At 27.7% G+C, this 16,103-nt stretch overlaps 1 protein-coding gene across 1 annotated transcript in view; it reads left to right on the top strand.

Annotated features, from left to right (window-relative positions):
* lola (longitudinals lacking) overlaps nucleotides 1–15,038 on the top strand; it is a 176,662-nt gene extending 161,624 nt beyond the window's left edge. The window contains exon 6 of the mRNA XM_065510875.1: nucleotides 13,564–15,038. Within this exon, the coding sequence (XP_065366947.1) occupies nucleotides 13,564–15,023 (1,460 nt within the window). The 3' untranslated portion in view covers nucleotides 15,024–15,038. The remainder of the gene's footprint in view (nucleotides 1–13,563) is intronic.
* Nucleotides 15,039–16,103: the final 1,065 nt, after the last annotated feature.

Below are 16,103 nucleotides of genomic sequence, written 5' to 3'. Positions count from 1 at the left end.
GTTATAGAAAAATAAATTGAATATGAACAAGTAAGAGAGCTACAGTGAGCGTCAAAAGTGTGTAAACACCAAAAATTATTTGATTTTTTTTAAGATAATAAAAATCCTAAAATCTATCCATCGATTAAAATTTAAAAGTTTCGATTTGATGGAGATTGAGTTGAATAATAGAATCGGTTCTGAAAAAAGAAGATTTAAGTCGGAATATAATGATTTTTATGATCTTAAAAAAATCAAAGAATTCACTGGTGTTTACTCACTTTTGAGGCTCACTGTATATTCGGCTGTGCCGAATCTTATATACTGTCACCAAATTATACTTCAAAATACAAATTTTAAATATTTTTAGGTAAACAAAATTTATTATTTTTTCCAAAGTTGTTTTTTTAATTTCTTGGAATTTTTGTTATTTTAAAAATTTTTTTTTAATGTTTTTTTATTTTAAAAAAAAATTTTTGTATTTTAATTTTTTTTGGTGAAAAAAAAAATCGGATTAAAAAATATTTTTTCCGATTTTGACCCATTGTAGGTCCAACTTACATTGGTCGTTGCAAAGGTCTTTGAAATATCTATCATTAGATATCCATATTGTCTATATTAATGACTTAGTAATCCAGATATAGGTCAAAAATCGAGGTTGTCTTTGTTTTTTCTTCATATCCCAGCCATTTGTGGACCGATTTTGATGATTTTAAATAGGAAACTTCTCGAAAGCATGTCTGAAAGAAGTATATATATCAACAGACAGACTGACATGGCTTAACCGACTCCGCTATCTATAAGGATCCAGAATATATATACTTCATAGGGTCGGAAATGAAAAATGTATGATGAAATGACAAACTTATATATACCCTTCTCACGAAGGTAAAGGGTATAAAAATTCCATTTAATCTTGAGAAAATTCAAATTGAAATTCATAAAAGGAAATTAATATTGAGAATAAACTAATTGACATTAAGAAATCATAAGTAATATTAAAAAAAAACAATTGAAATTAAGAAATCGAAATTAATATTAAGTAAACTCAAATTAGAAATTAAGAAAACAAAAATTGTAATATTGAGAAAAAATCAATTGTTATTCAGAATTTGAAATTAATGTGCTGTTTTTCAATAACGAACGAACGAGTGCTTTGAGTGGACGTTTTACATGTATTTTGTTTTTGTTACAATAACAAAATACATGTTAAATTTCCACTCAAAGTACACGTTCGCTATAGAAAAACAGCACATAAATCGAATAACAAACAAAATATTTAATCGAAATTAAATTCTATTCAATGTTAATTTCGATTTAAAAATTTAAATTGTATTTTTCTCAGTATTATACTGGATTTCTTAATTTCATTTTCCATATTAATTTGGATTTCAATTGTTTTTTCTCAATATCGCTTTTCTGAATTTCAATTTGTTATTCCTCAACATTAATTTGAATATTTTGATTTCAATTTGTATTTTCTCAATATCAATTTCAACTGGAAATGGTATAGTGCAACTTGTTTTGAAATGTCTACTTTTAGAACGACTGTAATCAGATTCTTTAATGACTGCCTTGGAACTAGTGATAACTCAATTTTACTTCTGTAACATGTTCTGTAGAACACTATTGTGATTATAAAGTTCTTCTATTTTTAAAAGGAATAAGTTATACATTGATTCTCAACTAGTTCTATATATCACTTACAACTAGTTCTGAAGTTGACAATTTCATACAAAAATCAATAATTAAGGATGTGGTGAATTGAGAAAATTTCATATAAAATTGAGAATTTTTGAATTTCAAATTCTAAAGGAAATTAAGAATTTACCTTTTTAATTGAGAAAAATTGCTAATAAAATTGAGAATTACTATTTTAAATTGAGAGAATACCAAATAAATTTGAAAATTCTAAATTGAAATTGAGAAAATTTATAATAATTGAGATTTTTAATTGATAAAATTTCAAATAAAACTTAGAATTATAATTTTAAATTGAGAGAATTTTAAATAAAATTAAGATTTTCAAATTGAAATTGTGAAAATTCCAAATGTAGTTGAAAATAATTTATAAATTATTTTAAATTAAAAACAATCATTAAATTTTATATAAAATATACACACAGCCTCAAAAACGAGTAAACACCACAAATTATTTGATTTTTTTTAAGATAATGAAAATAAGATCTATCCTTCGATTAAAATTTAAAAGTTTCGGTTTGACTATAATGAATTTTATGATCTTAAAAAAATTAAAAAATTCACTGGTGTTTACTCACTTTTGAGGCTGTGTGTATAATTTACTATATAGAAACATAATATACAATCTACTGCAAAGTTAGTTTTGGTTGCAAATTAATTGTTGAAAAATGCACAATTTTTCAGATCTGGAAAGCAGGTGGTCTGGATAGACGAGAGCAACTTTAATTTATTTTGTAGATACCAAATAGGCCGAATTGGTATAGCAGGCAATATTCAAATGGATTTTTTATTACTTATGTAGAGTAAAATAAAAAAATTATTTAAATTAACAATTTCACAATTTCATTAAATTGTTCATAATTTAAATTTTCCCAATTTCAAATAGAAGTTCTTAATTTAATTTGGATTTTTTCTCAATTTCAAATTGAAATTATCATTTTAATTTGGATTTTTTTCAATTTCATATTGAAATTTTCAATATCAATTGGAGTGTTCTCAATTTTACATTAACATTTTCAATTTCAATTGAAAATTTCTCAATATCAACTTCATATTCTCAATTTAATTTGGATAATTCCCAATTTAAAGTAGAAATTCTCAATTTTATTTCGTGAGGATCGGCCAATACACAGCCAATAAATCTGAATATTCTAAACTAAAGATCCGTCGACTTTGACACCTTGTATTCTAAATGGGTGGTCACAAATGTCATATGTCCTCCTCCGCGATTCGTTCATATATCATTTTGCAATCAGACCAGTAATTTAAAAGATTCAGATTTGTTACCACCCATAATATTTTTACTTCCGCAAAAACAATTTTAAGTCTATTAATCTCTATCTAGTGTAGAAATAAAATACAGTAAAACCCTTAAAATTATTAAGAGGGTTTGTTCATAACTGGCCATAGGTCCTATATAAGGTCCATTTAAGAATTGTTGGCAAATATTCATGCATTTCTCTTTACAAAATAAAATATTTCATTAGCAGACATTTCTTTATATATTCAGCATTTTCTATATTTTTCATACATTTTTAAAAGATTATTTAGTTTTAACTATTAGATTTTACATTATTTATTAAAACTTCTTTAGATTTAAAAATCTTTTTTGTTGTAAACATTTTTATTTTATTTTTAATTTCTGTTTTTTTTTATTTTTCTTTATTTCTTTTTTTACCCACCACAACAAATAATGCACAAAAACGCTTGATTGCCCATTAATCATACAAACAAAAAAACTAAACTAAAAAAAATCGGCTGAAAAACAGATATTTACCCCATATTGGGTAGTCTCCTGGGTGTCGACACGAATAACAGTAATGAACTATCACAAAATAATTCCAATAATGATCTCATGCAATCGTATGGTTATTTAAACAATAACAACACCATACTAACCACCTCTGCCACAAGTGCTAACAATAATTACAACAATAAAAACAGCAGCAGCAACAATAATCCTGCCACACTAAATCCGAATAGTGGACCAAGTGCCGCCACACAATCTATACTTATTAATGCTTTAGCCGGAGGCGGTTCCATTTTGGAACGTGGCGATTACATGCAATGCAAACATTGTAAACGTTTCTATAAATCGCTGCAAAAACTACAGGAACACGTGAGGAAGTATTGTCTCAAAGAAAAGAAATACAAGTGTGTGTCGTGTGAGTATCGCTCGCGACGCAAAGATCATGTCCTGAGACATGCCCGTCGCAAACACAGTGATTTGTATGAACAATATCGTGATGATGAGGACAGTCTTTTTGTTATACGCACCGAAGAGGAAGGCAGTTATGATGCCGATGTGGACTATGAGGGTCCGAATGAAGACTATTTAATACCGGCCGTGTCTATGGGCATTGGCAGCAGTGGTGGTGTGGGTAGTTTTGATGGCAATAGTAGCGGTGGTGGTGGTGGTGGTGGAGCTACATCGGCTGCTGCCTCCACTATGCATTCAATTGGCTTTACATTTGGCAGTCGTGATTTAATCATAACCGCAGTTCCTGCTCTACAAGAAAGTGAAGAAGATGATGATGACTATGATGAGGATGGAGAGTAAGAATCTTGAAAACACCGCAACCTTAAATGAGCGTGAGAGAATGAGAGTAAATATGTAGTTATTAAAAAAAAAATCTAAAATCAAACCAAATATTTGGCTAGAGAGTAAGACAAATTTTCAGTTTTCTAAATGGTTTTAGTTTATTTATTTAAAGAGTATTTTATTGTAATTCTTTTATTTATTCATATATGTATATTTTTCTTAAAATATTTCACTAATGCATACAGGTTTAACGTTCTAAATTAAAAAAAAAAATTGGGACAAACTAATTTTCAAAATTTTACAATAGAGGGGACTTTTTCGTTCTTACAATGTTTGGAATTTCATACTTAATTTATACTATTGAACCCCATTTTCTTAATTTCTGGTTATTTATTATCGTGACGATATACTAACAGTTCTTATACAAAAATTATATTAATCGTTACGAAAAACGATAATCAGACATTGAGAAAACTGGGCTGAACATCGAATGTCCGGGCCATTATCTGTGCTTTCATTTTTGTGTCTCAATTAAAAGTGCTATGCGTCTATTATCCGTGGCTTGATATTTTTCCAATACCGTATTTTGGGTACAATCAATTCAAATTCGGGGATTCCCATTTCTGTTCTTATGTATTAAGTCTCCTTTTAAATCTTAATTTTCTCAAAGAAAATAATAAGATCATTGGACGAATTAGTGATAGAAAAAGCTATCCTATTGAAATTATAATAAAATGTACTAAATTTCTTCGGCCCCTGTATTCATAGGCACCTGTTAGTAGTCTCGTACTACCGCTATAATCGAGGTTTAACCGTATATTTGTCAATAAATGGAGTCAATACTATTTCTCAAATCTTCAGGGATTTTTAAAAAATCCAATTTAAGTTTTATTTTACGTATCATTTCAAGTTGAAATGAAATTCATTTGGTAATGTAGAACAAACATACCAATTGAATATCAGAAATTCCAATTTAATCCTTAGAAAATATAACTGTAAATTAAAGAAACACAAGTTAATATTGAGAAAAAAACTAAACGTTATTGAGAAATCGAAATTAATATTAAGAAAACACAAATTCAAATTGAGAAAATACAAATTTGATGTCAAACATTTAAAGAAGTTTATGACACTAACAATTTAGATTTTTATAGCTTCCAATATGAGTGGCAATGATTTGTTATTTCTAAATTTCAAAGCCCCCCGATGACTTGCAAACATGAATGATACATCAATATATACGGTAGAGTCCCCATTAAGCTTCTATTGAAAATAGGAGTATTCGTGAAATTAATCAACCAAATCGGTCCATAAATGGTCTAGATATAAGCAAATTAATATCCAACAAAAAACCGTTTTCTCTCCAAATTCTTTTTCACCAAATTTTTTTTTATCAACATTTTTTTTACACAAAATTTGTTTCTCCAAAAATGTCGATATAGTCATGTCCGTCTGTCTGTATGTTGGAATCAATTTTCCAAAGCCCCCAAATATCTTACATACATGATTGATCAATCTATCCGCTATAGTTCCGGTGTGGTCGCTATTTAAGTTCGAGAAAATCCGCTTGCAAATGGCTGAGATCTAAGCAAAAAACCACGAGTACTACGATTTTTGGTCTATATCTGGATTATTAAGTCATTAATATTGACAATATGGATAGAAATCTAATGATATCAAAGAACTTTCCAAAGACGTACATATATAACGCCATAGAAATTTTTTTTTTAACAAACACTAACTGCGAAGCATTTTGCTTGTCTGCAGATACACCCAGAGTTTCTAGCAGGAATCGAACCCGCAAACCACAGATTGATAGTCCAGCACTCTAGCGTCTAGTCTATCGGGGCATCCATTCGGACCGAAAATGGTTCAAAATCGGTAAAAAAATATTCACTCAAAAAAATGGGTAAAAATCGAGAAAAATATTTTTTCAGGTTGAATTTTTTAAAAAAAAAAAATTTCAAACATTTTTTTTTTTTTTAAATTCATTAAAATAATAATTTTCTTCAAATAATTTTTTCATACAAAAATTTAAAAAAAAATAATTTTTTGAAGTGTATATAAGATTTAGCAATATAGCTTCCTTGTTGTATTTTCTCAATTTAATTTTTTCATTTTCTGAATATTAATTTCGATTTCTCACAATATTAATAATTTCAATTTGTATTTTCTCAATATTTATTTGGATTTCTAAATTACAATTAGTTTTTTCTTAATATTAATTTGATATTCTCTATTTCGGATTGTTATTATTATTAATAATAATTTAAACTTCTTGATTTCAATTTGTATTTGCTCAATATTAATTAGATTTGCTCAATATCAATTTGTATTTTCTCAATTTCAACTTGAAATAGAGATATTTTTTTATCGATTTGTAAACAATTTTATGTTTTAGAACATTTTTTCCAGGGCACACTTAGAAAGGTGTCTGTGATGAAACAGCTGATTATTTTTTTTTATTCAGTTTGAATTGTCAATTCACTTGTGGTTGTTGTGGCGAAAAATACAACAAACCCAAAAGCAAAAACAACAACAGGCAACTTTGACAGTTCACCTACTTTTTAACAAAGTACCTGTTGTTTTTGTATTGTTGTAGTGATGCAGTCACCTTTCTAAGTGTGCCCTGATTTTTTCAAAACAAAATTGCACTGTGCTACAAAATATAAAAATCTATTAAAAATGATTGCTTTCATGAAGTCACAAAATTTAAATTTTTCCAAATTTTTGGAGTATTTTCAAAAACAGGGGTCATTGAATACCTATACAATCCATAATTCGATATTTCATTAGTACGAGTATATACAATTTCGTTTTAATACAAAAATTGCTTTAATTTTTTCAATAATTCAACAAACCTTAAAGTCACTCGTTTGATAAATTATGAATTTCCCTTAAATATCAAATAATGTCTAATAATATGTAAATTCTTATTATTATTCGCAAACGTTTCTCATGCTAATTACTTTTAATTTGAAATCCAAACGGTACAGTTTTACAATTTATAGAGAGTTCAATGATATTATATTTATACTATGCATTATCTTTAAAAATTTAAACTCAACAAACAATAATTTTCAAAACTTATCTATTTATATATTATTTAGAATTTATTCACATACATAATATATGATTCTAGCCCGATTCACAAAACCAAGTTTTTTGTACGTTCTTAGACCAACCACTCCATTATTCCACTTGATTTAAAATATCGATAGTTTTCTGATTTTGAACATGTTAAAATATTTAAATTAATGCTGTGTTTATCGTGCCTGATGTCACAAATTGCACAACTGCAAATGACTTGCCACGCAAGAAACTTCTTGGGGAATTTTGTTTGTTTTTATAAAATTTTACCTCAATTTTTTCCCTCGTTCTTTTGGTTCTATGTTGCGATCTGGAACTTTCTGAATTTTATACGACATTAGCATTAGCTTTGGGTCTGCTTAAAAAATAATAATTTGTTGTTAATGTGCTGTTTTTCTATAGCGAATGAGCGTTTTTAGTGGACGTTTTACATGTATTTTGTTTTTGTTACAATAACAAAACACATGTTAAATTTCCTCTCAAAGTACTCGTTCGCTATAGAAAAACAGCACATACGTTTTTTTGACTCACTCTTTAATTGTGAGTTTAAATTTTGATAAATTTGATAATTGAATTTTCGATATAATCGGCAATAACATGTGAAATTTTGTTCCTATGAAATATTCATTTCCCTCGAAGGGAAAATTGCTATCGGGAATATCACGATGAACTTTACATTCACAATAGTTGATTTTGTTTGTAACAGCTGTTTATTGTTTACAAAATTCCATCTAAAAATTTCACAACAAGGGGAATTTTTTCACGTGAACCAAGTTGATGAACGAAAAAAGGAAAAGGGAAAATATTTCATGTGAAATATTGATTCGCGATAGGGATGATTATTTTTATTCAATCCCTAAATATTTATTACAAATTAAAGAACATTTTAAAAGCATGATTTTAAGTTCGTCCAATCGCGTCTAGCGCCTCAATTTAAATTAAATGCCTAAAAAATTTAGTTTAAAAGTTTTCTCTTTGGTCAACTTTGAATTAGTTAATTCAGTAAAAACTTGATTTGGAATAAATGCCAGCAATCAATTTCACAGAACCATTCACAAAAAAACTAATTTTTAAGCTTCATTCAAGGTCTTTTATTCCTAAAGAATTCATTCATTGTTGAAATGATTCATAAGGGAATTAATTCATAATAGAATTCATTCAACCTTTCAATGATTAAATGTTTGAATAATATTTTTTCTTTATTCAATTTGTTTTTAATCATTTAAAATATGAAATGAACAAAATAGTTTAAAGTCTATTTGCCATAGATTTGAATTAAGGAAAAATTATAATTCTTCAAATGATTTTATTTGATAAGAATTCATTCATTGTTGAATTAATTCATAATTAAATTAATTCATCTTTGGACTGGCTAATTGTTTGTTAATTCAAATCTAATGAAAATATTTTTTCTTCATTTAATCACCCCTATCGCGAATCAATACTTCACATGAAATATGTTCCCATTTTTCGTTCATAAACTTTGTTCACGTGAAAAAATTCCCCATGTTGTGAAATTTTTAGATGAAATTTTGTAAACAATAAACAGCTGCTACGAACAAAATCAACTATTGTGAATGAAAAGTTTAGGGGAATATCACGATAGCAATTTTCCCTTCGAGGGAAATAAATATTTCATGGGAACATAAATTTCACATGTTTTTCACGATAGGGGTGAATTTGTTTTTGTTTTCAATCATTTACAAAATTAATTGCAATAAATTGTCTTAAGCCTTTTTGTAATAGATTTGAATTGAAGAAAATTGTAATCATTTAATTAATTTTCTTAAGCTATTTTCTAATAGAAGTGAATTAAGAAAATTTGAATGATTTAATAAGGAATTAAGTCTATAAAGAATGAATTCTCAATGGTTTGGTTATGAAATTTTATATGATTTTAAAAATTAAATTAAAAACTCATTACTTCGAACCTCTCAATCTTTTACATAACTCTAGAATGCACAAAAATGAATCTAAATATTACAAAATTAAACAAAACAAAATAAATTTTTGAAAGTAATATTACTAATACTATATAAAAAAACAACTAAAAATTTTAACAATGATCTTAAATTCTGTATACACACAAAAACATTCCTACTATAATTAATTGAATTAGTTAAATTTAAACAAAAATTATTAACAACTATTAAAAAGAAAAGAAATCTTGCCATTTTCAATCTAAAAAATATAAAAAAAAATTATAATATGGCTGGGTTACAAACAAATTTATCATATAGATAATTTATTGTTAAACAAAAATAAAAATTTAAAATACCTCAATACATAAAATCACACAGATTTTTTTTTTTTTAAAAAATATATTTAAAAATAAATTTTAGTTTAATTTTACGAAATAAAATTTATTAAATTTTATTAAATCATTATAATATTTTATTTAGTTTGAAAAAAAAAATATGTTTTATTTTGCCATTTCTATGCCAATTTTGTTTCTTTCCTATAACTTTCTAAAAGTGATTTTTATAATTTTTTGTTCATTATTTTTTTTTTTATTAATATTATTATTTAGTGTAATTGTTTATTTTGGTTTTTATAACATAATTAATTAATATGTAAATGTTTTTAGATATAAATGTAAAAATATATATACAATTTAGCAAACTTTCGGTCCTCTTTAAAGAGAGAATAAAATATACATTGAATGATTACTAAGAGACCTAAGTCTGTTATTGTTGTGTTAGCCATAAAATTTGGTAGAGAGTGATTATTTTTACTCTCAGCTAATTTTCAGTTGCGCCTCTAGTTCTACCCCTATGGTTTAAACTATTTTGATTTTGTTGAATTTGAAATTGAAAACTGTAATTATTTTTCTGCATGTTTATTAAAGGTATTGTTTTTTTAAGAATTTTTTTCTTTTATTTTAAAAATATTAAGTAAATGTCTTTTATAATTTTTATAATTAATTTTTCCAACTTTATTTTGAGTCCCTATTTTAGTTTTTTTATTTAGTGAAATGTTATTTTATTCCGTTTGTAATTTTTCAATATCCATTTGTAATCCTATCTAGCGCCAGATTCAGAAAATTTAACAGAAAATAATTTTAAAAAGTTTTGTTTTCAAATAATTTTTGAGTATTTTTCACATTAATATTAGAAAATGGTTTTTCAGTTGTGTTTCTAAATTAAGCCCTAAGTATAGATATTCGAAATCCTTATTATATGTACGAGACTCGATAAAATAATAGCCGTCCGTCCATCTGTCTGTTCAAATCAACTTCCCAATTTCCTTTTCAACTTTCGATAAAGATTTCAACATGGCTGCAATAACTTTATTATACCCTTCAATACATTTTTCATTTGCGACCCCATAAAGTATATAAAATCTGGATCGCTATATTTAGCGGAGTCAATAAAGCCATGTCCGCCTGACCATCTGTATGTTGAAATCAACTTTCCGTAGCCCCCAAATAACTTACATACATTATTCAATAGATCAGATAAAGTTCCGGTTCGGTTGCTATTTAAAATCGAGAAAATCGGCCCACAAATGCCTGAGATATAAGCAATAAACCTAGTGACCTCGTACCTCGATTGACCTATTTTGTTTATATTTTTCTGGATAACTAAGTCATTAATGTGGACAATATGGATATTCATAGATAGACATTTTAAAGACCTTATATAGAACGCCTTAGAAATTCGAACCGACAATCGATCAAAATCGTGAAAAATATTTGTTATTACGATTTTTTCCCCAAATTCTTTTTTCACAAAAAAAAAAAAATTTAAACCGACAAATTTTATTCCTCCATAAATATATTTCATTAAAATTTTGTTTTTTCAACGTAAAATTTTTTTTCCATAAAAATACTTTGGTGAAAGCAACAAGTTCTTACTTAAAAATGCAAGTTTCTCATCTCGTGTTTCAAATAATGAAACGTAACTGTTCAATAAGTTCTTTAAATATTTCGAGCTTCAAGCGATTTTTTATATGGCCTTTCACAGAATTCTATTCCGATCGAAAGAATAAAAACTATGGAATTGAAACCATTCCGAACGAAATGTATGACAGGCCAGATGATAATTTCACATCTATTTTGTAGTTTGTAAACAAATTTCACATTTTCAATTGTTTTGCAAGTTTAAAACATAATTATATTTGAAGTTCAATTCTAACTATATTTAAGAATTAAAACAATTTATGTTCAACATATCAAATTCTTTAGCTTCATTAAAATAAGAAAAAGAAATTGTTAAGAATTCATTCATTGTGGAATTAATTCATAATAAAATTAATTCAAGCTTGGAATAGTTAAAGTTTTGTTAATTCAAATCTATATCAAATTGAATGAAAATATTTATTTCATCATTAAATTTGTTTTGTTTTTATCCAATAAGCAACAAAGCCCCAAAAATTCAAGCACTTGAATATTTTGTTGGAATTTAACTTGAATGAAAAAGTAATTATGTTTTAAACTTGAAAAATATTTGAAAAATTAAATATTTTTGAAACAAAAAACATTTGGCTTGAATTTATGTTTTCTTTTTACGGGAGAATGCTATTGAAATACAAGTGTAATACAACTGTAATTCAATTGCTTGACTATAATTCAAGGCTTGAATTACACTTGCTTTCAACTTGAATACCAGTAAAAATGCTTATTGGGTTTGTTTTGTTTTTAATAACCCAATAAGCATTTTTACTGGAATTTAAGTTCAAAGCAAGTGTAATTCAAGCCTTGAATTATAGTCAAGCAATTGAATTATAGTTGTATTACACTTTATTTCAATAGCTTTCTTCCGTAAAAAGAAAACTGAAAGTCAAGCCAAATGTTTTTTGTTTGAAAAATATTTAATTTTTTCAAATATTTTTCATGTTTAAAACATATGAATTATTTCAATAGCATTCTCCAGTAAAAAGGAAACATAAATTCAAGCCATAATAAGCCAAATATTTTTCAAGTTTAAAACATAATTACATTTGCATTCAAGTCAAAATCCAACAATTCAAGTGCTTGAATTTTTAGGGCTTTGGTGCTTATTGGGAATTTACAAAATTCAAATTCATTTTTGTAATAGATTTGATTTGAAAAAATTCAACAAACTTTATTAAGCTCTTTTTTAATCGATTTGAATTAAAGAAAATTTAAATGATTAAATAACTAATTAATATCATAAAGAATGAATTCTCAAAATGTTTAGAATACTTAGCAATTATGCCAAAGAATTAATTAATTCTTTAATCGGATGGATAAGAGAAAAACAATTTATTTAATTTTGAAAATGAAATTAAGAATTAATTCTTCCGAACCTTTCTTTTTGGGTTTGTAGCATTCATAAATCACGACAATATTTCTGCTTTAATACTTAATAATTTTTCTACAAAATTTTCAACTCATTTTTGTAATGTGATCTTAATAAATTTGTTATTTTTTTAACATTTTTATACAGCATAAAACATTGGCTAAAACTTTTATAAATTTCTTCAGAAATTTCAATAAATTTTTTCAAACCTTCAAAGTTTCTCAAACAGTTTTAGAAAACTTAAATTTTGAAAATACAAAATTATACTCAAAATAAATGACCTTTGAATAAAGACAAAATTTCCATTATTTTTGGAATTATTTACTTGTTTTAAGTAAAAATTATTTAATTTCTTTACACTAAATATAAGCAGTTTTACTTTTTTGCAAAATGAGGTTTATGGTTGCATTACAAACTAATAAAAACATTTACATATTAATTAATTTTTCTACCAAAATTTTATTTTACCTTTTAAATTTATTTGAAAATCTTTAATATTTCTAAATAAACTTTATAAACTATTCATCTCTCTATATAAACATACATAATTAAAAAAAAATGTAAAACTAGTTTTAATTGAGAAATTTTATATGTAAATCTTTGTATATTTTAATTATTTTAAATAAAGACTTTAAAAACAATAATAGATTTTTATAAAAAAAAAAAACAAAAAGAAGAAATAACAACATTAAAATGGGTTTAAAATATTAATAATTAGTAGTAAAGTGGTATGATTTGCTTTTAGTTTTTTTTTTAAATTTCCTACATTATTTAACCAAATTTTGAGTTTGAGTTGTTATGGCTGATTGATTAACCATGAAAGCAAATTAAATTTTTGAATACACCAACCACATTAAACCACACCAGAACAAAGTAAGCTCTTCAAATTTAGAAAAAATATTGAAAATAAAACATTGAGTTGCAATATTTATATAAGAAATAACAAATTTAATAAAAATATGCTTTTGTTTTGTAACATCTTTGCAGGTTCTTCGTCTACAGAAAGTTATTGGACAATTGTGGAAACGGTGCCCTATACTTTGGCGAATAGTCAAACAAATGGTGGTACTGCTGCGGTCACTAATGTCATTAGTACACATGGTCATCATCATCATCAAGTTCAACAACATAACAATTCTAACATACATCATCATCATCAGCAGCAACAGCATCAACAACCGTCTCAACAGCACCATCACCACCAGCAACATCAACAACATGTTGCGACGGCAACAGATGCCGCAAACCTTTTAGGTTCGGCTACAGTTGTAGTGGAAATCCCATCCGATACAGTGGGCATGCCCGGCAGTACTATACACTATACCTTGCCCAAGGGAACAACTACCACAGATCATCAGCAAATTTTAAGAAATGTTCAAACTTCATCGGCTTTAACCACAACCTACGCTAAACTCACAAATCCCCCAGCTACAATACAAATTGTAAAGCACACAAACTCAAATAATCCGCAACAGCAAACGATTACACGTATTACCACGCCCGAAACTCTACTACCAGATGCTCAAGCACCCACACAGGTCCAACATCAACAAGTTCAACATATAACATTACAAGAATGTTTAGATGCCACAACCACAAACGTATTGCAGCAGCAGCAGCAACAGCATCATCAACAACAACATCATCATCATCAGGTGCCAGCCCAACATATACAGCAAACAACAACAGCCATCAGTGGTGGCGGTAATCAGCAACATAACGCAACACAAATCCAGCAGGAATACATCAAAATTGATACATCAAGATTTGAAGATAAAGTGTTGCTCAGAAATGTTGTACAATATGAACAGCAACAACAGCAGCAGCAGCAACATCAACCACAACATCAAACCGTTTCCATAACAACAACAACACCCACAACAACAAGTAACGCCCCACAAGCCACCATCATAGTAAACGAGGCTACCGCAAAAGATCTGCATCATCAGCAGGAGCAGCAACATGTTCAACATCAACAGGAACAACAGCAGCAACACGAACAATTGCTAGCTGAATCGGTAACAACCTCTGCTTCGGAAGCTGATGATCTAGAGGATTTAACCGAATTGAAACCTCTAGTAACAAATCATAGTGTTATCCCCCTAAACAACAGCTCAAATCCTCTAGCAACACCCTCCTCTCATCACGACACCTCCGAAAGTGATAATGAGAAATTCCTCACACCACCCAAACGCATTAAGACAGGTATTCTTAAGCCCTCAGACATTGCAGCAGCTGGTCTTCAATATGTCTGCAATGTCTGCGGTAAATCGTATAAGATCAAGGGTTCTCTCAAACGTCACAAAAACTATGAGTGTGGCGTTGCTCCCGGTCTGTCGTGTCCCTATTGTCCGCATAAATGTAAATATAAATCGGATTTGCGTAAACATATATCGCAAAAACATGCTCTCAATATAACCACAACCAATAATAATAGAACCATATAAATTTATTTAATGTTGGGGAGCAGCTTCAAAATGTAACGAAGTATTTTTATGAAGTTTGGCGATGAAGATGTAATGTACAAATTATAAATTTAAGTTTATTTAAAAGAGTATGTATTTTCGTTTTAGGAATTAGAAAATAGAGGAAAAAGACATTCAGCCTTATCACGTAAGGCATAGTCGTTTCGTACTAGATTAATGAAACAGGTTGAATAATTTCTTTAATCTAGTACGAAACTGTAGTTGTCGTAAAACGACTATGCCTTACATGATAAGGCTGATTATTTAATAGGAAAGTTTTAAATTGAAATGAAAACAAGCTAAACACTATTTAATTTTATTGTAATTAGAAACCTTTTTAAATTTTTCTTAAAAACTTAAAATATTTAAAAAAAAATTAAAATTTTTAGTTGCTAAACATTCAATTGATTATACCCTTCACTACCATAGTGGCGACGCTATTATTCGTTTCTGCTGACGGCCAAAAATATTAGTCTAATACCCACTTTAAAGTATATCGATCGTCTGAGAATCACTTTCTGAATCGATTAGACGATGTCCGTCTGTCTGTCCGCCTGGCTGTTTGTCCATGTAGACCTTTTTGTGCAAAGTGCAGGTCACAATTTTAAAGATATTTCGACAAAATTTTGTTCAAAGGACGAAACTTATTGAAATTGGTTGTAATCGGTTCACCATTTCACCTAGCCCCCATACAATTGTCCTCACTAGGACTTTTTTTGGTCATAAATGTTTAATTTATACAGATATTTACAGAATTTCTATATAAACAGAAGTCATGTCATCTAATTTTATGGCGATTGCTCCATAATTAGTCTTAGATCCCATATAAGGCCCACTTCCGGAAATCTTTTTAATGAGCATAGCTGTTAAAAACGTTGATGGATAAATAAAATTCAACAGAAATAAGTTCCATAGATACTAAAGTCACGTCACCTAATTTTATGACGATCGGTCCATAATTAATCTTTGGTCCCAAATAAGGCCCATTTTCGGAAATCACGTTAACGAGCATAAATGTCTTAAACTTGTTGGTATCTAAATAAAATTTACCACAAATAAGTT

This window comes from Calliphora vicina, chromosome 5, assembly GCF_958450345.1.
Source record: "Calliphora vicina chromosome 5, idCalVici1.1, whole genome shotgun sequence".
Taxonomy (NCBI): domain Eukaryota; kingdom Metazoa; phylum Arthropoda; class Insecta; order Diptera; family Calliphoridae; genus Calliphora; species Calliphora vicina.
This window is presented reverse-complemented; position numbering and strand designations above follow the sequence as displayed.